Genomic DNA, 25,908 nt, shown 5'->3' with positions numbered 1-25,908 from the left:
GAGACTGTAATAAACAAGAGAAGCCATGTGTGATTGGAATCCTCGGGGAGCCCCGTGATCTAGAAATAATGAGACTGGTTTATGACTTGGAGGAGACAAAGGACAACTGAAGATATTATACCTAAAAGGTTTCTATTTACTCCCAAATCACCAGTATTTCTTCTCATACAGTGGAGGAGGTCATGCAACAGAAGTAAATGCTTACTTCTCGTGTTATTTTCACAATTAAGTCAAACTGTTTTCTGAGAGTAGCTTTAAAATTATTTAAAAATAATGAATGTACATGGCAACACATCAAACTGAACAGGAAAGCTTCTGGTGAAAAGCAAACATTTCCCTGTCCCTGCCATTCACTTATTTAATGGTCCATTTTTAGTTCTTGTGGCTGGCTCCATCTCTCTAAATAAGGGGCTGAGATTGCTGTATTTTTTTTTAAATATATATATATATACTTATTTATTTATTTTTGGCTGCATTGGGTCTTCGTTGCTGCGCGTGGGCTTTTTCTAGCTGCGGCGAGCGGGGTCTACTCTTCGTTGCAGTGCACGGGCTTCCCATTGCATTGGCTTCTCTTGTTGTGGAGCACGGGCTCTAGGCACACCGGCTTCAGTAGTTGTGGCTCACGGGCTCTAGAGTGCAGGCTCAGTAGTTGTGGTGCACGGGCTCAGCTGTTCCGCAGCATGTGGGATCTTCCCAGACCAGGGCTCGAACCCGTGTCCCCTGCATTGGCAGGTGGATTCCCAACCAATGCGTCACCAGGGAAGCCCCAGATTGCTGTATTTTTAATGTTTAATAACAGAAAATTTCCAACACCCCAAAAATAGAATAGTATCTTGAACCCCACATACCCAACAATTAGCTCTTATAATTACTAACACATGGAAATCATGATTCATATATAAGCCCCTTCCCTCAGATTATTTTAAAGCAAATCCCAGACATTACATCATCTCATCTAAAGATCCTACAGTATCTCTAAGAGATAAGGACTTCGTTATTTTTTCCACCAAAAAAGTGAAACATTTTATTACCTGGCATTGTATTTTTTTTTATTATTATTTTTTTTGCTGTACGCGGGCCTCTCACTGTTGTGGCCTCTCCCATTGTGGAGCACAGGCTCCGGACGCGCAGGCTCAGTGGCCATGGCTCACGGGCCTAGCTGCTCCGTGACATGTGGGATCTTCCCAGACCGGGGCACGAAACCGTGTCCCCTGCATTAGCAGGCGGACTCTCAACCACTGCGCCACCAGGGAAGCCCTGGCATTGTATTTTACTGATTTGTTTCCTCTTTTACAGTGGAGTTTTATTTCTTTTCCAGCTTTGAGATATAATTGACATATAACAGCATGTAAGTTTAAGGTATACAAGGTAATGACTTGAGATAGACAGATATATAGTGAAATGATTACTTTTTTCTTTTTATAACAATGACAAATACTAGTCAGCAATAAAAGGAACTAGTGATACACACAAATCTGGACAAATCTCCAGAGAATGCTGCTGAGTGAAAAAAGCCAGTCCCAAAAGGTTACACAGTGTGTGATTCCACTTACAAAATATTCTTGAAATGACAAAATGAAAGAAATGGAGAACAGATTAGTGGTTGCCACGGGTTAAGGTGGGGGTTGACAGTGGGAAGTGGACACAGCTGCAGACCAGAAGAGATCTTTGCAGCGCTGGAAATGTCCTGCATCTCGACTGTATTTTGATATTGTACTACTGTGATACTGTATAATGGTTTTACAAGATGTCACCATTGTGGGGAGCTGGGCAAAGGGTGCTGGGATCTTTCTAATTCTTCTTGCAATAGAATGCATCTCGAAAACAATATCAAAATAAAAATTTAGATGCAAAAACAATGACAGGCAGTTTTCCCTAATATTTCCTCAGAGTTCAAACTTCTCTAATTTGTCCCTAACTGTCTTTTTACAATTGTTCAAGTCAGGATCCCAACAAGGTCTCCACACATGCCACTTGGTTGATGGATTTCCTTTGATCTATGGCTCTTTTTTCCCCCTTGTTATTTGGTGAATGTTCTGAGGCATTTATCCTGTAGTAGCTGAGAAGCTCTGGATTTGGGTAACTGCAATCATGTGTGTTTTTATGTTCCTCCACCCCCTGGTATTTCCTATCCACTGGTCATTAGATCCAGGCTTGATTCAATTCAGCTTTCATGCTTGTTGGAAAGACCATCTCATGGAAGATTATCGAGGTCCTCACTGCACCAGGAGGCTCATATTCTCTCCTTGTGTGGTGTTATGAATGGCCAGTGCTCTCAGGTGTCCAGTCCCATCCATCCATTACCTTTGGCTCCCCCGTTGGCTTCTACCTAACATCCAACAGCTTTTGTGAACAGGTCTTTTTGATTAGTGAGAATTCTTCGATAAAGAATCTTCCCTTATCAGTTATTTGTTTACTTGAAATAGAGCTCAAATTTTATTTTCCACTTTCCAAGAAAAACAAAAACTCTGAAAATAAAAGAGTTGATGCCCTAGACAGTTTCTAAGGTGGCCTTTAAGTTTTGCTGTTAGTTTTTAATTATGAGGAAATTGGTTTTTCATATTTGATGCCAGTGTTTTAATCCATTGCAATCGTTATCTCTGATGGTCACACTGTCCTATCTTTGGTCAGCGGAAGCCCCTTTGGAATGATTTTGTGTCCTTTAACGTGGCTTCCTTGCTCGCACACTGGTCCAGAGCTGGGCTCATTTTCTACTTTTGCCGTTGTAAATCTGAAAGCAGCCATTTCACTAAGGTAACGCTGATCCCTTTTAGTTGAAATGGTAGAGATGGTAACATAGGTACAAAGGATGCTCAGTGCTTCTATGCCTACCAACAGACAGAGCTAGAAAATTATTTTAAATGGGTAAAAGCACGTGTTCATGATATTTCCAATTCAAATTTAGCCTAACAAGGTTTTGAATTTGATTTCAATTTTATCTTGTCTCTAGTGAAGAGTCTTGATTCCTAATGACAGTAAAAAACATCCCCACAAAACCCTGCTTACTTGATTCATTCTAGATTGAATTCTTCTATCAGTGAGTATTTCATAACTGTTTAAACTTTTTGTGCAGTTATTTTTGTCCTTAGGATACATCCCATTTGGACTTTTCAAACTTCTGATTTGAAAAAACTCTATGAGGTTAAGCCACCGACTTGACATAGTTACATGTTTCATTTTGTTTTCAATTTTTTTAAATTGAGCTATAATGGTTCCATAGTCACGCAGAACATTTACACAGTTCAAAGTCAAAAGTAAAAAACACATTCAAGGAAATCTAGCCTTCATTCCTTTCTGTTCCCTCCTCTGTCTCTTCTCCTGACAGGTAACCAGGTTTTATTTTGTCTTTGGCCTATTCTCCCCCTTTTTTTGTAGTGTTTAAGATTATATATATGTGTATTGATATATACATTTTTTTTTTTTCCTGCAGTACGCGGGCCCTCTGGTTGCAGAGCACAGGCTCCGGACGCGCAGGCTCAGTGGCCATGGCTCACGGGCCCAGCCGCTCCGTGGCAGGTGGGATCTTCCCGGACCAGGGCACGAACCCACGTCCCCTGCATCGGCAGGCGGACTCTCAACCACTGCGCCACCAGGGAAGCCCGATATATACCTTTTTTTAAATGCTCCCTACTTCCTTAGATAAAAGGTAACATATGAGTTTGCCATATTAGCTGCCATAACAAAACACCAGAGGCTGGGTGGCTTAAACAACACTAACTTATCTTCTCACAATTCTGGAGGCAGTAAGTCCAAGATGGAGGTGCTGACAGGACTGGTCTCCCCTGAGGCCTCTCCCATGCGCATACAGATGGCCACTCTCCTGCTGCCTCTTCTCCCTGTCTGTGCCCCCCCAGGCGTCACCCTTTGTGTCCAAATTTCCTCTTATAAGGACACCAATCAGATTGGACTGGGGCTAGGAACCACCTAAGGGCCACATTTATTAACCTAATCACCTCTGAGGAGGCCCTATCTCCAAACACAGTCACATTCTGAGATACTGGGGTGTCGGCTCCAACGTATGCCTTCTGAGAACACAATTTATCCCACACCAGGTAGCTTACAACTTGTTTTTTTTCACTTAACAGTAAATACATCCTAGCATCACTGCATAGCGGTTTGGATCGTTTCTCTGCTATTTTCTACATCTACAAAAGACTCATTTTGTGACCACACCAGTTTATTCAGCCAGTCTCGTGGACATCTGATGGACATTTGGTTTGTTAATCTTTTGCATTACAGAGTGTTGCAATAACTAACTTTGTACATACACCTTTTTGTATTTTTGTCATTAGATCTTTGTGACAGATTCCTAGAAATGGAATTGCTGGGTCAAAGGGTAAATGAAAATATTTCATTTGGCTTGATATTGCCAAATTGCCCTCCACAGAGATTCACACTACCAGAAAATGTACAAGCGTGCCTATCTCTCCCCAGCCTCGCCAGCAAAGTATGCTGTCAAACTTCTGGGTTTTTGCTAATCAAAAATGGTAAGAGACGGTATCTCAGTGCATGTTAGACTCGCAGCTCTCTTATGATGAGCGAGTCTGAGCATGTTTCCCATGTTTAAGGGCCCTTTCAATTTTGTGAACAAAAATCCCTTGGAGATTTTGATACGAATTACAAAAACTTTTCTCCAAGTTTGTCCTTTGTCTTTTAAATTTTCTTACGGAGCTTTTCCCCCATGCATGCTCCATGCTGTTTGGGTCAAATGGAGCAAAATTTACCAATCTTTGACCTCACTGTTTCTGGTTTTTGAGTCATATTTTGTAAACTTTTTCCATTTCTAGGTTATAAAGGAATTCATGCTTATGAATTCTACTGCTACTTCCAAGTTAGCAATTTTATTTTCAAACCTTTTCCAGCTTTATTAAGGTATGATTGACAAATAAAAATTGTATTTATTTAGATTTCACATGACTTAAGGTGCACATGATTTAATATATGTATACATTATAAAATGATTATCACAGTCAAGTTAATAAACACATCCATCACCTCACATAGTGACTGTTTGTGTGTGTGTGTGTGTGTGTGTGTGTGTGTGTGTGTGTGTGTGTGTGTGTGTGTGTGTGTGTGTGTGGTGAGAACACTTAAGATCTACTCTCTCAGCACATTTCAGCCTACGATACAGTACAGATCTCTGCTGCCTCCTTACCATAAACCATGAGGCTATCACTTACTTAAACTAAACCTTCCTCTTCCCTATGTTAGTTTTGCTTCTTCTCTTGGTTACCTTTGAATTTACATTTCTATTTCTTTTTAAGAACTTAAAAAAAGTATATCTTGAACCCCTAATTTGCAAGATGATAATTTTAAAAACAGCCATAGTGCTTACAGGACAGAGCTCTGATTCCTTCTCTTTCCTCTGGCGCCTCCTGCACATGATTCCTAATACTACAAAATATCCTTTTCCTTACACCCCATTGTTGCTTGAAATCACACTTACTAAAGTTTGCTTCATATTCGCTCCAAAACTCTTGCATTCAGACTTTTCTTTGGAATGGTATAGAATGACCTTTCTTTTTCTCCTGTTTTTTTTTAATTAATTAATTAATTAATTAATTAGGCTGTGTCGGGTCTTAGCTGCAGCACGTGGGATCTTCACTGCCGCGTGCAAGATCTTTAGTTGCGGCATTCAAACTCTTAGTTGCAGCACGTGGGATCTAGTTCCCTGAGCAGGGATCGAACCTGGGCCCCCTGCACTGGGAGCATGGAGTCTTAGCCACTGGACCACCAGGGAAGCCCCTCTTTTTCTTCTCATATGGCACATCTTCCATTTGCTCAATCATAGGTCTTTTTGTTTTTCCCTCCAGAGACCTCCTCCCTGGAGCACCCTTCTCTTGCTCAAATTTGGCCTGATAGCTCTTCTAGGCTGACTGAACAGCTATAATCAGAGATTTCTACGACACTCCTCTCCTGTGCTATTAGACCCACTGTGTCCTGGATTCTCAAGCTTACTTCCTCATTTTGCTAGAGTGTATCTCCCTCCAGTAATATTAAAAAACAAAAAAACCAAAAAACACATCTCTTGAGTGTCTTTCACAGTAATTGAATTTGGCTGGATACAGAATATTGGGCTTAAATTAAGTTTCTTTCAAAGCTTTAAATGTCCTGTTGAATTCTCTTTCAGTATTCAGACTGCTGTCAAACTTGATACCACTCCGATCCTCGTTTCCTGGTAGGAAAAGTCCACTGTTCTCATTATCCTTATTGTTCAGTTTCACAGTGACATGTCGAAGTTGTGGTCTTTTCTCTTGGTCCTAGGAATTCAGTAGGACCTTTTAACTTGAAGACTCTTTTCTTCAGCTCTGGGAAACGCTCCCTTTTATTCTGATAACTTCCGTCCTTTCCATTTTCTCATTCTGAGACTCCAACGAAGTCTCCTAGATTGGTCTTCCATGTCTGTTCTTACTAGTCTATCATTCTCTTGTCCTCCCTTAACTTTCCTTAACTTTATTCTCTAGTCCAACTACCAAGTTTTATATATTTTTACAAACCTTTCTTTCTCTGCTCCTTTTTCATAGCATCCCCCGCTTCTTAGTTTTCTGCAGATAATATTTTCTGAAATATGAATATATCAGAATATTTACTTTCACGAAGTTTCTTTCCATTTTCTGAATAACCTTTCTCTCTGGGGGTCAGTTTTTCAAACTTACTAACATTGGTCTTTGATGCTCTTGGTTCTACTCAGTTATCTGATTCTTACTTAAGAAGATACCGGCTAAACCGGTAATGCGTTTCCTCTGCTTTCCAGCTCAGCCTCTTTCTTGCATGGGAATTCTACCAGGAACTCTGTGCAACACAGGGCAGGGCAGATGGAGAGGGTCAACCGCAGGCTTTGCTTTAGGGAAACGAGCTGGCTGTCCAGACTGTGGGACCTTCCAAATGCCAGAATGAGAACATTCAGGTGACAACCCCTGTTCTGAGCTTCAGGATGGGAGAGGGAGTGCGGGGCAAACCAGCCCAAATTGTTTCACATACAGGACTTCAATTAATCCGTTTCCACTACCACTTCTCACTCTCAGCACCACTGGACCTGCCAATATTGGGCCCAGAGTTCCTCGGGATTCCCATAAGCAGGCTGGCTCTCCCTCCCCCCCAGCACATTCTGGGCTGTAAACCTTTCCCCCTCTTTTATATGTCAACCCGCTCCCATCTGCTTGTCTTCCAGAAATTCACTGAAGGCTGTTGTCGGTTGCTGAATACCCCTCCTCACCCCCTTCCTCTTCTCATCGCTATTCTAAGCCTATTCCTTCTATTACATCAATTATTTTGGCTCAGTAGGGTCCTGGGAGGGGTTGGGGCAAAACTTAATGGTCAACCCTTCTTGAACTTTCTGGCTATTAGTTTCATGTGAAGAAGTAGGTGGACCTTCTTCGTAACAGTGTTTTGTAGAGAGCAGGAAGGAACCCAGTCTCTAATGCCATGATCTAAGACGTATGCATATTTTCAACTGATGTGTATTTTTTTTCAGCAAGAGGATCTTTCAAAGGAGTGTGTGACCTAAAGAAGAAACTGAACCAGGACAACATCCGGTTTCTTCCGGCTCTGCCGACTTGGGGATGTTTGTGCAGTGTTTAAACCAAGTGAGGCAACACTTTTTGGTTCATGAATCAGGAGGGAAATTTGCTGTTTTGGGTGTGTGTGTGCTGGGGTGAAATGGGTGAGTTTGGTTTTGGAAATGTTGAGTTTTGAGATGTCTGCAGGGTGGTCTAAGAAAAGATGCCTAGTAGGTAGTTGAACCTATGTTAACAGATGGGAAAGATTTGGGAGTCGTCAACCGTGCTGCATATGAAACCACCCAGAAAATAAAGCCATTTCGAAAGACAGAGAGTAGAACTCTGGGTAACATAAACATTTAGGAATGGGCAGAAGAAAACAAATCTTTAGCAGAGACCACATAGGACAATTCTCAGTTATGTCAAATGCTGTGAACAAGACCTCTAAGGATGCGCTGGATTTTAGTCACGAGGTTATTAAATGCCTTGGAAAAATAATGAAAGTGAAGTGGCAAACTGGTGGCAAAAGAGGCCTGACTTCTAATAGTATCTGAAACAGTGACTCTGTAGCAGCCTCTGTGGGTCTCTCCAGCAACAGTGTTGGATGGGAAAGGGGATAATGGTGCATTAATCCAGGGTGGGAGCAGAATGAAAGGGATGAAGACCCAAGATAATGGACAAGAGTGTTGAAAACAGCTGAAGACAGCTTAGGATGAATAAGGAAACACAGGAAGTTAAAGGATCTCTGAAAGCTGAAGAGTTAATACTAGAAGAGGCATGAGTAAGATGGCATGAGAACACTGGATGGATAGGAGGCTGGGGTCGGAGAGTGGAGGGACATATAAATGTGTATTATTAAAACTGGGAAGGTCTTGGATACCAACAAGCTGTAGGGTATGGCAGGGGACGGTCCAGCTCAGTGAAGCGGAGGGCAACACCAGGACCTGGGTCAAGGTGCTAGATCTGCTATCCACAAAGAGGCGGTGGCGTCACGAGCCGGCACAGGCCTCTGAGTGTGGAGGAAGACAGAGCTAGTTTCTAAATTCTTCCTGCAATACGGGGAGAACATCCAACCAGCCACTGGCAGTAGCAAAGTCAAACAAGAGGCAGATGGCACATGCATCCCTAAGAAATCAGAGGATTCCCCAAAGAGGGTGAGGTTAGATTAGATCAGATTCGAAGATAAGAATCAATTCCACATTTGAGTGCCCATGATTCCCTGTACTGGGTGTATGTAACCCAATGAAGAAAATGCAAAAATGGCCCTCGGGTAATTCATAATTGAGTATATAATCTCTTATGGCCCTTTCGATTCTATGATAAGATGATTTTAATACTCTTGGTCCAAGGCCAACTAGGAAAAATTTTATTTCTGGGTTTTCCTAACCATACAACAAAGAAATGCACCACTTCTACTCTTTATTACATCTTTAAACACACACTCACCTGATTCTTTCTAGGAAGTGCTCTGTCTGCGCGATTGCTTTCTTGAGACTTCCTCCTATTAATTTTCTTTTCTTTATAAGGCTGAGCTTCTGTATTAAATAAGTTGCAAACACTCTCTTCTGAAAAACTGATCAACTGCTATAAAGAAAATTAAAAGCAGGGCTACCATAAAACAGTCAGTTACATTTTCATGAGTGTCTCTCACATTTCTTTTCCCTTCCCTGCGGATTCTACCGTTTTACATCCCATTTCCGCTTAACTCACAAATTCCATTAGAAGTATTTTAACCAAGTCACATTCAAAAGAGGGAAATAGTAATTTCTGATTTCTGATCAAACTTTGACCCAGAAGCATATGCACTCTGTCCTACTATTTTATGGAAGAGAAAAAAACAACTTAAGAATCGTTGTTTTAGGTGCAAACTATTATATATAGGATGGATAAACAACAAGGTCCTACTGTATAGCACAGGCAACTATATTCAATATCCTGAGATCAACCGTAATGGAAAAGAATATGAAAAAAATATACATATGTATAACTGAATCACTTTGCTGCACATTGTAAATCAACTATAGTTCAATAAAATTTTTGAAAATAAAAAATAAAAAAGAATCACTGTCTTATTCATTCATCAAATATTTATTGAACATCTACAATGTAGCACCTAACTACTGATGGGTTATAGGGGGAAAAATCATGAACCGTCAGATTATCTAAGTTTGACTTCTGGGTTTACCATCAACAGTATCAGTGAAAAAAATATCAGTATGCTATATGTTTATGCACTGTGATGCTATAGATAAAAATCCAAGTTCATCTAATTTAATAAAATCGCAAAAGACATGCATTCGATGGGAGTTATGCTCACACTGAAGACAACTGAAGGTAGTTTTTGAAAAAGTTATATTTATGGCACTTTCTGACTGTTAATACATGTGACTCTGGAGAACAAATGTATGGACATCAAGGGGGGAAAGCTGGTGGGTGGTGGTGGAGGGGGTTGGGATGAATTGGCAGATTGGGATTGACATATATACACTAATATGTATAAAATAGATAACTAGTAAGAACCTGCTGTATAAAAAAGTAAAATTAAATTTAAAAATTAAAAAAAAAATGCAACTCTTCTCCACTTTGCACTTGGATATAACTCATAAAACCACACAGATCCCAAATAAACTTTCTAAACAGACTACCTTCCACATGAACACACACTCTGAAGGCACCTCGTTTATTGTATTTTTCTTCTAACAGGATTAATTAAAATCAAATCAGGAAAACAGCATTATCCTGGCTTACATGATAGGTAGGATATGGTATTAGTTCTTAACACATTGATTAAACCAAGATTTAACTGATAAAGCATTTGATCATGAAAACAGAGAAAAATCTAGTGCAAGATTTAAAAACAGATACATTGTGCCAAATACAAACACTTACACTTCTTCTGTTAGAGGTCCGCGTTGCTCTACCAACTTTACAGGAGGCTATTTTCTCGTGGTTATTTGAAGAGGCAAAGGTATCAGTGCCTGATGAGCAAGACACAGCAAAATTAGGGTAGCTAACAAAAAGCTGTAAGACCCATCATCTATTGGACACACTGGATGCTCTTTTGGATACCAATTTTGCTTTTAGTATCCTACCATATCTGAACATATTACCAGGAGAAATAAATTTTGAGATTTCAAAAACATTTTTAAAAACATGAAAATACTTTAATTTCACAAAGTTCAAAAAATTTTAATTTGGTCACTTTGAACAGTATAAATAAAAGGCAGTATAACCTGTCAAAGAGCATAAGCTTTGGAAGATGACAGGCTATACTTCCAATTTAGCTCTTACTTAACACTCCATGTCTTGGATTCTGTGCTAATGAGCTTGGTTTGTGTCCTAGAGCCAACAAGATGTGTTGGTGATCCATTAAAGGATTTCGACCAGGGGAGAGACGTGAATAATGGTTCCATTGCAAGTGCTTTGCCCGTGACATTTGCTGGCCAAGTCCTGGTTTGTCAGGAAAGCACAGAGAGATCTTTGTTGCCTTGTCATGATCATAAAAAAAACTAGAGACCTCAGAAAGTACATATGCACAAAATGCCATGTTGATGTTGATGAACAATTTTGTGTAATCAAAAATGACGCTTAGGATTCATATCATTTCAATTGTGCAACCTGAAAAGGAGCCTACTGTCAGTCCTTAAGTGTTGAGAGGGCAACTCCACTACTTGCAGTGACTTGAAAAATGCGGCTACCCATCAGAGGAAGTTAAATGTGGGTGATTATAAAGTATGGACTTGGGATGGAAAGGGATGGATAAGAGACTTCTTGTAAGCTTTTCTACATGATTTGAGTTTTTGAAAAATCAAGTACGATCATAATAAAAATAAAAATTTTAAAATAAGATGATTTTCATACATACACATATTTAAAATGACATTTATGATTTTTAGATAAGCCAAAGTTACTACCTGAAAGAGTCTCAGAGATTGAAGACTTACTAAGAGGACTGAGACCTGCAAATGATACCTGAAGAGGTTCTATGTTTTCCTAAACAAAGAAAAAAGTAGAAATTAGATATCTTTAAATCCAGTGGACATAGAAATAATGTGCCCATAAGAAAATAATACGTACTTATTTTTGTAGGAGGAACTGTAATAAGCATAAAGATGGGAAATAAAAGATTAACCAAAAAAAGAGCAAAAACAAGATACTGGATAGAAAAATAAATGTTTTATAATATTTACCAATCATATTTAAGGAAACCATGCTTACTAACTACAACCCACCAAAATAACAATTAAAAATATAATAATAATTTTTAAAAAGTGAAAGTAGTCATGATGATCCACTAATAAGTTACTTTTTGGCTTATTTAAAATCCCATATCCTAACGCCAGTAAAGTAAGAAAATTCATTAATAAACACAACCAAACATTACAGTATTATTCAGGAGACCTTAAGGGTAAATATAAATGCGGATGTCAAATCTTTTCTTTCCGACAGCCAGTATAATGGTAGCTGTTAATTTTTCATAGATAAGATCTGTCAGGTTGAAAAAATTATTTTTTCTCACCAATTTGCTCAGAGTTTTTAATCTGAAATGAATGCTGGATTTTGTCAGATGCTTTTTCTCCATCTGCTGAGATGACCATAGAGTTTTTCTGTTTTACTCTGTTAATATGGTGAACTCTGCAGACTGGCTTTCAAATAAACCAACCTTGCATTTTGGGGGTAAAATCTCACTTGGTCATAATGTATTTATTCTCTTTTTAGTTAGTATGTTTGTGAGGATACTGGACTGTAGTTTTCTTCTCTCATAATGTCTGATTATGGTATCAGGCTACTGCTGACATTGATGAGTTGGGAAGCATTCCCAACTCAATTTGTTTGGAAGAATGTATGCAGAATTAGTATTGTATCTTCCTTAAATGTTTGGTAGAATTCATTAGTAAAATCATCTGCACATGCAGTTTTCTTTGTGAGAAGGTTTAAACTACAATTTAAATTTCCTTAGTTGATATAGAGCTAACGAGACCACCTATTTCTTCTTGAGTGAGATTGATAGCTTGTGTCTTTCAAGGAATGTAGCTTAAGTTGTTGAATTTATTGGCATAAAATAAAGTTGTTCATAATATTCTTTTATGATCCTTTTAGTATTATTAAGATATGTAATTATGTCACCTCCCTTATTCCTTATATTGCTAATGAGTATCCTCTCCTTTTGTCCTGAACAGTCTGATTAGAAGTTTACTATTATTTTCTGCAGCAAAACCTTCTGATTTCAATGATTTGTCTCTATTGTTTTTCTGTTTTCTATTTCATTGATTTCTACACTTATCTTTATTACTTCCTTTCCTCTTCTTAGTTTGGTTTCAATTTGCTTTTCTTTTTCTAGTTTCTTAAAGTGGAAGCTGAGATCATTAATTGGAGACCTCTATTATTTTCAAATACAGGCTTTAATTTTTAGAAATTTTCCTCTAAGCACTGCTTTACCTGCATCCCACACATCTTTTGTTACTTTATAGTGGCTTAGGGTTTACAGCACACATCTTTTAACTTATTCCACTTTGTTTATAGCGTAAGAACCCCTCCCAACCTTTATGCCATGTTAATTTGGTTGTATATTTTACTTACCTAGGTTATAAACCAAACAAAATATTGTTGTTACTCTTGCTTTGAATAATTATCCTTTATGGAGACTAATTAAAAAGAAGTCTGTTACATTTGCCCACATACTTAGCATTTTCAGTGCTCTTCATTCCTCTGTGTAGACGCAGATTTTCCTGCAGAACTATTTTCCTTCTGACTAAAGGGCTTCCTTTTCAACACTTCGTCTAATGCTAACCTGTTATGGTAATGAATTATTTCAACTTTCGTTATGTCTGAAAAAGCCTTTATTTCCACCTTTTCTTTTGAAAGATGGTCTCACTAGATAGAGAATTCTAGTTTGACAGGTTATTTTTGGTTTTTTGCTCCAAGTAGTTAAATAAATCTTTAAAAGATGTTGCTGCACTGCCTTCTGGCTCGCTCGCATAGTTTCCAACCAGAAACCTGCTGCCTCTCTTATATTTGTTCTTCTTATGTCACATGTCTTTTTCTCTCTGGCTCCTTTTAGGCCATTCATTGTTGATTTTAAGCTTTGTGTATTTTTCTTTATGTTTCTTGTGCTGGGAATATGTTGAACTTTAGGATCAGTGGGTTAATAATTCTATCAAATTTGGACATTTTTCAGCCATTATTTTGCAAATATATTTTTCCTGTTCCTTCCAATCTCTTCTCTCCTTTGGGAACCCTAATTACAAGCACTTTACACCACCTGAAGTTGTCCCAGATCACGAATTGTCTGCTCATTCTTGTTCAGTCTTTTTCCTGTGTGTCATTGAGAATAATTTCTATTGCTACACTTCGAATTCACTAATCTTTTCTCTTGCAGTCTCTAATATGCTATTATTCTCATCCAACATATTTTTATTCCTGGAGATTATAATGTACAAAGTTTGATTTGGGTCTTTTCTTTATCTTCCATGTTCTTAAGAAGCTCAATCCTTTCTCACATTCTTGAACATATACGAAATATAGTTAAAATAACTCTTTCAATGTCTCTCTAGAAATTCTATCATATGTGTCATTTCTGGGTCTATTTCTATTGACTGATTTTTCTCTTCATTATGGGGCATCTTTTCCTACACAACTATTAATTTTTAATTGAATGCCAGACATTTTGAGTTTAACATTATTTGTTGCTAGACTGTTTTGTTTTGGTTTGGTGGGAAGGATAAAACCATTTTATTGAGGGCCTTCAGGGGAGGGTTGAAGGGCTGGGAGGACAATGAGATCTGATGCCTTGGCCTCCCTGGGATCTCCCCACCTTCACAGCTGCCAAAAGCAGTTTTGATATTCTTGAGGTTCATTATGCAACACAGTTACATGGGTATAAGTTAGATCCTTTCAAGACTTGCTTTTAGGCTTTGCCAGGCTTTTAGTTTAATTCTGCTCCACTAATGAAGCAATACTCTTCTGAGTATCTGACACCCTCTGAATTACAAGGTTTTTCTACATGAGTTGGTGGGAACACAATTCCTGCCCTGTGTGAGCTCTAGGCATTTCCCTCTGCTCCATTTGGGCAGTTCCTCCCTGGCCTGGGGCAGTTTACTCACAAGGATGTGTTGACCAGCACTCAGCTAGAGACTTGACGAGACCCTTTGCAGATCTCCAGAGTTCTCTCTCTCTGCAGGTCTCTTCTCTCTGGTATTTTACCCTGTGAACTCCAGCCTCCTTCACTTTTCCAGACCCCAAATCCATCTTCTCAACTCATGGAGACTGCCAGGCTCCACCAAGGTATCCCCTCCCTGTGCTGCAGCCTGGAAATTCAGCCCAGGCAGTAAGTTGGGGCTCTCGTAAGGCTTACCTCATTTGTTACCCGCCTCAGAGATTACTGTCTGTGCTTCCAGACAGTCAATGCCGGTGAACCACTGTTTCATATCTTTTTCTCTGGCTTTTTAGTTGTTTCTCATGGCAATGTAAATTAGGTCCCTCTTATTCCATCTTGGCCAAAAGCAGAATATTCTTATTTCAAAGTATAACAGCAAGAGAGAGATTGAATGATGGCCCCAATATAAAAATGGGTAAGTAAAACTAATAGGCAGTTCTCAAGAAATTCAAATAGCCTATAAACATGTGAAAATGTTCAAACCTCACTAACAAACAATATTTTCCAGTCATCTTTTTCTCCTATCAAGCTATTTTTTAAAAAAGTACCATTAAAACCCAGGGTTTACAAAGGTATAATAAATTAAATCATTTATAGTGCTGTGAGTTCAAATTAGTACATACTTTCTGAATAATTTAGCAGTATGTATCAAAAAGTTCAAAAAATGTTCATATTCCTTAATCCAGTAATCCCACCTGCAGAAATTCATCTTAGGAGGAAGAACAATTTATACTTATATCAATTCTAAGATTGCTGCTCTTTCAACATTTTAACACCGCTGAAATCTGAGTACATGGTGTGTATCACCGTTTAACTTTCAGCCTTTTTTCTTAGTGATAGATAAAATGGCACATCTTACAATCAATAGCAGTTAGGTTTCAGAAAATACGCTATGTACAAGGAGTCATGGAAGTATTGTTTTTAATAGGAGAAAACTGGTAATCACCTAGCTAGAAAATGCATTGATTTGTACCATGACACATTGCTCAGTCCATCTCATGATATCAAAGCACAATTATTGCTCATGCAAAATAGGTGAGGTCTGATGAAAATGTAAACAAGATTGTTCCACACTTTTCACACTTACAAGATTCTCTCCCTTGTCATCAAAATTTGGTTGAAGTAACCCCTCAGGAGCTGGGGACTGTTCAAGTAGCAGGGGACTGAGGGTACTTAAATCCTTTTTACGAACCGGTGTTTCTCCTTTACGCAATGGAGTGTTTGCTGGCAAAGATTCATCAAACACTTCAGGGCTTAGGTCCTCTCCGAAAGTAACTCTCTTCCTCTTCCTCACATTTAGAGAGTCTGGTACTGTACAATTTTCTTGACCTTCTATTAGATAATAAATGGGAATATATTTAAAAACTAAACTACATTTCTTATCTAAAAGACATATCCTAGAATCTTTTCACATGATTGCATCTGGCTATTTGTATAACACAAAACATAGTTTGTACAGAAAAAAAGTTTAAAGTGGAAAAGATAAGCAATATTTCTAATTAAAATATGGTCATGGACTTTTAAGTAAATTCTGCATGCCTGTCTTAAAAAGATTACAAAATTGAACATCAATTTCCTTACAAGTTTCACATTAAGCAAAAAGGGATAGATGACATGGGTGGAACCAATTCTGAAACTTCAACAGAGGGTCCATCCCTCCCAACTCTTCTTCATTCCCATGTAATTTCAGAAGCATCAGGCATCAGCAGATCATTGAAAATACTACATACTACCTCAGGTTTTTTTCATAACAAGCAAATGATATCTTCAGGCTTCAAAATAAATCTGAATTTCTTACCTGCTTTTCGTTCTTTGCAACAGTTTGCAAGATTTAAGATTAAGCTTGGATGAGTCCCACCATCACAGAGGTTGTCATGGTGTTCCTAAATAAAATAAACACTGATGAATAATTTTACATATATAAATACATACACACAGACATTAAGAACGGCAACTTCGAATTTTTTTCCTGCCAAGGGTAGATACTACATAGTACTGCAGATTACCTTTACTTTCATAGTTGATCTGACTTAAAATGTCATGATATTAGCCACAACGAAAAACTGGGTTCCTTAGCTATCATAATACTTTAGTAAATAGTTTTAGGCCAAAATTAAAGAACAGAAGTCCACAATGTGGGCTAAATTCATTCCCTCATTCTTGACCTGGCAAGTGACTTGAAGGAAAATGTGAATGGCCAGAATTACAGTGTACTCTGGATGGTGTCAAACGAGATAGACTATATAAATGGTCTAAAGTATAAGAATTCCACTACAACAAGAAAAAAACAAAGATGTACATGGCATAATAGGGTGTTTTGTCTTTTAGACATGGGAACCACACCTTTTATAAGTGTATAAATCTCCAGTCTACGATACTATATTCCTGAGTTAGAACAAGCAAAGAAAGTAGCATTTGTCCTTCTGTGCTTCTCCAGAAGAAGATTATAGAGTAGGCAAGTTGGTGAGGAAAGGACAATGTGAATCCTGAAGAACAGGAGGGGCAAGCCCAAACACAGGGCCACTGGAGCAAAGTGGGCAAGAGCCAGGGCTGTGGGTGGCTGAGAGGTACCTCCAAATCACCATCTGTTTGTCCCGTCTCATCCTAAGCCCTGACCAGCCCTTGTTCTCTAGAGCTGGTCATTTTCTCCAGCACACCCATCCCAAGAGCAGCCCCTTCTCTAAGAAACAGTCCTGCCCTAAACAAACCTCCTTCATCAAGCATCTCCTGAGACTCAGCTTCATTTTCCCAACCAGGAAAATGCTCACATCAGTATTTGTGAAATAAGTGAACTTATACAACAAAGTTCATGTTAACGTTTAGATTTACTTTTCATTATTACCATGAAAGTTATCCAACAACTCAAACAGAATACACTTGCAAGCTTTGGGCAGCTGAGCAAGAAGACCATTAGTTGTGAAAGTCTTCATATGATTTTAGTGGCAGGACTTGATGTTTCTGCTACATTAACACTGTTAATTGATAAGAGTTACACAGATCATTAAGATGCTAAGTCTCTTCTCTGAGGAGAAGATAAAACAAATAAAAGATAAAAAATAAGCAGTGCTGTATAGAAACCCAAATCAAGCCCTTTAACCAGAAAAATTGTTAAAACATTTAAAAATAACAACTGATCATACATCCATGTAGATAGAAGGTAGTCTAGTTCACTTTGGCTTTAAAGACAGATTTATAGGTATAGCTGTATGGTCAAGAACAACAACAACAACAAAATGTGTAATTCTCATTTGCCAGGCACTGGTGCTAACTGCACATTATTATCCTACTTTATGCTCAAATTACCCTGTAAGGAAGTTACTAATATTGTCCTTTTATAGATAAGGAAACCAGGGTACAAAAAGGTTAACTAATCTACCTAGTTCTTAAACTTCAGCGTCAGCGAATGAAACCGGGCACTGTGACCCCAGAGCCGTCCTCTCAGCCTCTCAGAGTGTTTACAGCCTGTCATGGATGTTTAACATCAGATTCGTCTGGGTTCATTTAACAACGTCAAGCCTGAGTTTATGTAAAATGGGGCTAATACCTTTCTTGGATACTGCTGCTGCACGTACATCATATATTCCAGAACCTTCACTGGAAGTACTCAATAAATGCCAGCTAGCTCCCATCAACCTACTCTCTTCTCATACTAGCTCAACTTAAAGATGCTCGCCTATAAGAGGTATCTTGAAAAGCAGATATTTTTGGTGGAAATAATTAACAAACTCACACATTAATAACTTACGAAACTCTTATAAAATATGGTCTACCTATATTAAATTCAACATACTATATTCCAAACTGAGTTAAAAAAAAAAAAGACATTTCCTGTTAGGCCAGTATTACATAACATTTCAGAGGTATTTCTTTGAACCAAAATGAATTTTTATTCAACTTGCTTTAGGAAATGTAGCTCTATACTGACCTGCAGGCTGTCTAAACACAGCTTTGCAGAAGGTTTCTTCAGCACAGAACGAAGTACAAAGGTCTCAGAGGATGGAATGTCCCTCTGGCACAGTGAAGTAACCAGTGACCTGGCTTCAAGAGCCACGTCTGTACTCACTTCTGTAAATTTGTCAACTGAAACCGCATCGCTGGATCTTTTGCCCTCTACAGAGTCAGCGACCTGGATTCCTTCAACACAGAGGTGTAAACATGAGAGGTGGCAGACATCTGAGTCAGTCTGTTCTACAACAAAAGTAGTAAGTATTTACAAAAGGAATAACAACCTTTTCAGAAATTCAACCCTAAGATATCCTGCTTGAGGAGTAGCATCTGGGATTTCACTTGGAGACATAAAACAAAGAGAAGCGGCACTGGCCACAGCTTTTATTTCAAATCTGACCACTGAGGGCAACAGTGAGTAAGGTGTCTTGGCTCCACGGAAATCTAAGAAGGCCCCCAGGGCTCAACTATTAACTGTTAGTCTGCTTCCACTCCCGACACCTATGGTCTGCACCATGAAACTAACTTGAGCCAGACAACGAATCATGACTGATTTTACTGGTGGAGTCAGAGGCATTTTCAGCACGCAAGGGTACTGGGAGGGAAAGGACAGAATGCTGAGGAGAACGACTATCAGATAAAAAAATGAACATGTATGTGCCCCCAAGCAAGGCAAGGCTCCCCCCTGCAAATTCTCACAAGAGAGCATTGCCTGATGATTGACATTTAACAAACATATACTGGGCGCTTAAGGTGTGACAGGCACTTTGCGAGAGATATAAACACCACAGATAAAGCCCCCATGGCCTCAGAGGACAAACAGACAACATAAAATATAGTAACTGGGGGCACAGAGGGAAGGAGGTAGCTGTGCCTGTGTAAAAGGGTAGCATGAGGGACCGTGTGATGGGACTGCGATATATCTTGACTGTAGTGTGGTTATGTGAGTCTACACCTGTGATAAAATCGTGGAACCAAATATACACACAAACGTGTGCATGCAACACTGGTGAAATCTGACCCAAGAGGTCAGTGGATTGTACCAGTGTTGATTTCCTGGTCGTGCACTGTATTACAGTTATGCAAGATGTTACCACTGGGGAAACTGGGGGAAGGGTGGACAGGCTTTCTTCCTATGGATTCATTCTTACACCTGCATGTGAATCTACAGGCATCTTAATATAAAAATTAAAGAAATGTATATATAATAACAAGCAGTAACCCATGCCATTAAGGAGAATAATGCAGAGATAGGGTTAGGGTATGGGAGGGGTGGAGGTGAGGTCAAGGACAGCCTGCTGAGCAGGCACCTGAACACAGTGAGGAAGCGAGCCGCACGTGTGCCTAGGGAAGATTATACATACGCTCAAAGCCAAGTGCAAAGACCAGTGACAGGAGTGCCCCTGGCGTATAAGAGGTGGGGCAAGGCCAGAGTGACTGGAACAGAGCCAGCAAGAAGACAGCTAAGCCACAAGCTCAGAGTCAAGGCTAAGGACCAGGTCAGGTGCGGCCTAGTAGGAAGTGGATGGACTGGATTCTATCCTAAGTATGCTGGGAGGCCAGGGAGAGATTCTGAGGGGAGTGACATAGTGTGACTTGCATTTTATTTATTCTTTTTTTGTTGTTTCTGTTTGAAGGGTAACAGGTTTTTTTTATAGGCGTCAGTGTTTAGAGGGGTTATTTTTCTTCCCTCCAGTTTTATTGATACAAGGTGTGCAGCATAATGATCTGACTTACACGTACCATGAAGTGATGACCACAGTCAATCTAGTGAACATCCACCACCTCATACAGATACAATATGAAATAGAAAAAAATTTTCCCTTGTGATGAGAACTCCTAGGATTTGCTCTCTTTTTTTTTTTTTTTTTTTTTTTTTGCGGTACGCGGGCCTCTCACTGCTGTGGCCTCTCCCGTTGCGGAGCACAGGCTCCCGACGCGCAGGCTCAGTGGCCACGGCTCACGGGCCCAGCTGCTCTGCGGCATGTGGGATCTTCCCAGACCGGGGCACGAACCTGTGTCCCCTGCATCGGCAGGCGGACTCTCAACCACTGGGCCACCAGGGAAGCCCAGGATTTGCTCTCTTAACACCTTTCATATATACCATACAGCAGTGTTCATTATATTTATCATGTTGTACATGACATCCCTAGTACTTATTTATTTTATAACTGGAAGTCTTTACCTTTTACCTGCCTTCCTCCAATTCACCCTTCCCCCTTCCCCGGCCTCTGGTGGCCAGAAATCTGAGCTCTTTTTCTATGTGTGTGTTTGTTTTTGAAGTATCCCACTTTATAAGACCTCTTCCCTCTTCCTAAAGGTGCACCGTCTGAGATATAATAACCTCTGGGGTGCCACCAGATAACCAGCTTAAGATAAAACACTGGAACCAGCACTAGACTCCTTTAATCAAGGCCCCACCGCCTATGGGAGATTTGTCTTTTCCTGTCTTATACAATGTTCCTGCTTAGGGCCTAGAGGGGTGTTAAAATGGGATACGTTGGCCCTTGTTGTGATGTTCCCAAGAAGACAGAGTGTACAAGGAGGTGTTAGGTATGATGACAGTTTTTAATGACCATACTTCATACATTCTATAACCACTGTCAAAGAATATGTCGCTCCTAAGACAAAGTCGCATGAGAGTAAAGCAAGAGAATTGGTAAGAATTGCTGAAGGCAAAAGCATCCTATTTCATCCAGGTAACAAACTCATAACCCTGCTCTCTGCCCCATCTATCCATCCATCCATCGCATGATTAAAATTAAGAAGTCAGAGCAGATGTGCACCACAAGAAATGCTGAAGGAAGTTCTTTTTCGGGTTGAAAGGAAATGATACCAGACAGAAACTTAGATCTTCAGCAAGGAATGAAAAGCACCAGAAATGGTACCTATCTAGGTAACTATAAGAGGCTATTTCCAATATACACATATTTCCCAATACCCATGGTTGTTTAAACCAAAAAAACCTTATCTTGTGGGGTTTAAAATGAATATAAATATAGTATAGATGACATCTATAGTGTAAAAGGACCATAAAAGACATGGGTGGGAGGAGAGGTAGTAGATCTGTACAGTTTGTAAAGTTTCTGTATTTCACCTGAAGTTGTACAATATTAGCTCTAAGAAGGCTGTGAAAATCTAAGGATGTATATACCACAGTCCTTACAGTAACCATTAAAACAAAAAAAACCAAAAGATGCAATGAGGTATAGTTCAGAAGGTAATGGATAAATAGATTTCTAAAATTTCAAATAAGCCCAATAGACGAGAGGAGGGAAAACAAAAAATAGAACAGAAAATACGTGAAAGAAATGGCAGATTTAGGGGATTCTCTGGTGGTCCAGTGGTTAGGACTTCACACTTTCACTGCTGAGGGAGTGGGTTCAATCCCTGGTCAGGGAACAAAGATTCTGCAAGCCGTGTGGATAAAATTTTTTTTAATGGCAGATTTAAATAAAACCATTTCAATAATGACTTGAAAGGTTAATGCACCAAATATGCCCATTAAAAGGCAGAAATTCTCAGGATTGACAAAAAAGCAAGGGCCAGCTATACATATACAAGAGTTTTACTTAAAGATAAAGACACAGGTATGTTGAAAGTAAACCTAATACCTTATGGTGACTTTCATTCAATACAAACATATTGAATGCCGGTCCCTTTTCACACACTTAAAAACCAAAAAAATCATGTGTAGTGTTTTCTCTAACAAAATATACTTGTTAAATGTTTAGAGATCCTATTCTTTCTTTTTCTATTGAATATAGTTCCCTGTGCTATACAGTAGGACCCTGTTGTTTATCTATTTTATATATAGTACTGTGTATCTGTTAATCCCAAGCTCCTAATTTATCCCTCCCCCCACCCCTTTACACTTTGGTAACCATACATTTGTTTTCTATGACTGTGAATCTTTCGTTTTTGTTAATAAGTTCATTTGTATCAGTTTTTTAGATTCCACATATAAGTGATATTACATGGTATTTGTCTTTCTCTTTCTGACTTTATGATAATCTCTAGGTCCATCCATGTTGCTGCAAATGGCATTATTTCATTCTTTTTTTTTTGCGGTACGCGGGCCTCTCACTGTCGTGGCCTCTCCCGTTGCGGAGCACAGGCTCCGGACGCGCAGGCTCAGCGGCCATGGCTCACGGGCCTAGCCACTCCGCGGCATGTGGGATCTTCCCGGACCGGGGCACAAACCCGTGGCCCCTGCATCGGCAGGCGGACTCTCAACCACTGTGCCACCAGGGAAGCCCTCATTGTAGTTTTGATTTGCATTTCTCTACTAATTAGCAATGTTGAACATCTTTTCATGTACCTACTGGCCATCTGTATGTCTTCTTTGGAGAACTGTCTATTTAGGTCTTCTACACATTTTTTGATAGGGTTGTTGTTTTTTTTGATATTGAGCAGCATGAGCTATTGGTATAATCCCATCCTTTATAATACATTCTATCAGCTTGGAAATATTTCACTAGTTCTTATTGGTAGTAATTCAAAAAAGAAAATGTCATCTCTCACGTAACAAGAATTCTAAAACATTTCTAATATACCATGAGCTCCTAAAATGTAAGGAACAGTTTTAGTTTTCCCAAATGTTAGCACATAGGTAAACCAAGCATAAATGTCTATTGAACAAACATTTCAATGGGTGAATGGGCACATGTACCAAGGAAAAATGAAACAGTTACCACTTGAAGCCTCTGTGAGTTCTGAAAGTAGAGGATACTCTCCAACTAAACATCCAGACTGTAGATTTAAACCAGATTCAGAAGATTTCTTGGAGAAAAATAAGAGTAAAGAAGTATTAAATTTTATTACTTATAGGATTACTGATATTTTTAAAGATTTGAGTAAGCATTATAGATTATCTGGAAATCTGATATTAAATCAATCAATCCATCGCCTTCATTATCTAGTTAATTCTTAAGGAAGTATATAGGAATCCTATATTAGGAACCTCCAAACATCCTACCCAACAATTTTCAGTTCTCTAGGAAACGTTTATAGGACACATTTTTGCTGTCTTATTGTTTAAAGTCTAGAAAACTATGTTAACTGCTTTCTTTTTTTTCCTCTGTCTCTTTTTTTTTTTTTTTTTTTAGGTTAGTCAAGTGAAGCAGTGGGAGTGAAGAAGGAACAAAGAAATCTGTAACTGGCTGTGATCAATTAATTGTAAACACCACTGCATTCGGACCAGCCAACGCTTTCTTTAAAGAGGAAATTCTCAAAATAAAGAAAAATATAATGACTAATCAAACAACAGAGGGTATCAATAGCTAGAAAAGGAAAACCATCAATGGCCAGGATAGAAAAAGACACTCATATTAATGTAAAAACCACTTGTAAATCATGGTGTATGGCCAAAAATTAATGGAGGTTCTGATAAGAAAAATTATTGTCAGATGATGATTCCATATCTACTAGAATAGAGCAGAGGGAGTGGAGATTATAAGCGACTCTGAGATATACATGAAACCCACGGGGGCCCTGATGGTCAACCCTAATGACCATCAAGCATTTATTAAGCCAGTCCAGATAAGGTCAACAGGACATGTACTGGATCTACATGACAGAGAAGGTGCAGGAAAAAAGCTTCCACTCTACCGGTATTAGGTGTCTTCTCTCACTAAAAAAACAGAAACCTGCTGTATCAAACCAGAACTAAGGGTCGTGCGAGAACTAGATCCCCGTTTATATTTGTGTGAAGGGCAAGGGTCCTCAACAGTATGATGATTATTATTATTATATACATTTTTTTGGCCGCTCCATGCAGCACGTGGGATCTTAGTTCCCCAACTAGGGATCGAACAAGAGCGCCCTGCAGTGGAAGCGAGGAGTCTTAACCACTGGACCGCCAGGGAGGTCACTTAACAGTATTATTTAGTTCACGTTGGTTATCATCTTTTGATGATGTTGACAGCCTCTAGGTAGTTATAAGGAACAAAAAATTCCCTACAGCTACTTGAACGCAGTGGGGAGAGCAAGGGAGAAACTGCTAAAGGGCACCATGCTTTCCAGCCGGTATGAAACCAGTGAGGGGCAGCAAGGCAGAAATGCCAGACCTCCAGACCTGAGGGGTAGAGCCCAAGTATCATCCTCGCCTCATTTACTAGTTCTGTGTAAATTAGGTGCTCTTATGTCTGTCTCCCCCAGCAGACAAAAAGCTGTTCAAGGGCAGGACTGTGACTTTCTCACCATTGGACCGTTGGTATCTACAATACCTCAAATAATAGAAGACCAGAGGGCTTCATCTTTTCATAAAGTCTTTTTCATATCAAAAGCAGCATGTTAATCAAAACTGTCTCTAATAACCAATAAGCCAACCAACCACAAAAAAAATTTAGCAAGGAGGAAATTTCTCTCTCTCTTTCTCTCTCTCTCTCTCACACACACACACACACACCACACAAATTTAAAACCCAGCTAAAATACCACAATACAATATACATAAGTACTATAATTGCAAAAGGGCCTTGACAGTCAGTCCTAAAAGTGACTAGCCAGAAATCCAAAGCTTCATTTTCCTATGTTTCCAGTAAGTGAATTACCTCAGAGAGATTTGCAGAAGTTTCAACAGCACACTGTCTATCTGTATTGGGAAAAGCAGCAACATTGTGTATCTGGAGACCAAAGGCATCAGTTAGGTTTCCATCAGAGCTGCTCGGAGAGGATATTCTCTGTCGCTTGGATGACAAGTTTGCAGGGAACTCACACTGTTGACATTCACCAAGACTTTCCTTTTTGGCTAGGTACACAAGACAAAATAAAAACAAAACAACACAGGCCTTCAATATTTTATTTTACAGCATCATTTGAAAATTGTGTACATCCTAAGTTTAGTAAAATTTAATGCTTGAGCCTAAATACTTTATCAATGAAAACTCCAGTAGTACATTTTTTATTCCAAAAGGGAAATCTAACTGAAAAGTAAAAGACCATGACTGCTAAAAAGATAAAAATTTAATTATTAGAATTGACTTTTTTCAGACTTTAAAATGTACAAAGATACGCCAAGATACATTTGCAATTTTGATATAGTATCTCATTCTATTTTTAAGTTTAGAATGAAACCTTTTCTTTTGAACATTTTAAAGGATGTGGTTATGTTCTAATATTGGTTCTACTTTGACCGTGTATGATTTTATGAAAAATACAGCCACAGTTCTTCCTAGGTACAAAAAGGGAATTTAATTGTCTACAGAACTTTAGTAATGATGTAAATAAAATATTTAAAAGCTCAGATAAAAACTGAAAAATAGGTAAGTTACAAATGACAAATACAAATGAGTACATCGGAGCAGG

General features: G+C 39.0%; 1 protein-coding gene across 5 annotated transcripts in view; it reads right to left on the bottom strand.

The window, feature by feature from the left end:
• Positions 1-25,908, bottom strand: part of CDCA2 (cell division cycle associated 2) — a 52,374-nt gene that overhangs the window by 8,996 nt on the left and 17,470 nt on the right. For 3 of the 5 annotated variants that reach the window (XM_067745184.1, XM_067745185.1, XM_067745183.1), the window contains 8 exons: positions 25,155-25,351; positions 23,295-23,382; positions 18,581-18,843; positions 16,454-16,538; positions 15,743-15,987; positions 11,414-11,492; positions 10,389-10,477; positions 8,946-9,083 (listed from right to left, as the gene is read on the bottom strand). In XM_067745184.1, coding sequence (XP_067601285.1) covers positions 8,946-9,083; positions 10,389-10,477; positions 11,414-11,492; positions 15,743-15,987; positions 16,454-16,538; positions 18,581-18,843; positions 23,295-23,382; positions 25,155-25,351 — 1,184 coding nt within the window. The remainder of the gene's footprint in view (positions 1-8,945; positions 9,084-10,388; positions 10,478-11,413; positions 11,493-15,742; positions 15,988-16,453; positions 16,539-18,580; positions 18,844-23,294; positions 23,383-25,154; positions 25,352-25,908) is intronic. The other 2 variants (XM_067745187.1, XM_067745186.1) reach the window with 2 other exon arrangements.

The sequence above is a fragment of the Pseudorca crassidens genome, chromosome 7, assembly GCF_039906515.1.
Source record: "Pseudorca crassidens isolate mPseCra1 chromosome 7, mPseCra1.hap1, whole genome shotgun sequence".
Taxonomy (NCBI): domain Eukaryota; kingdom Metazoa; phylum Chordata; class Mammalia; order Artiodactyla; family Delphinidae; genus Pseudorca; species Pseudorca crassidens.
This window is presented reverse-complemented; position numbering and strand designations above follow the sequence as displayed.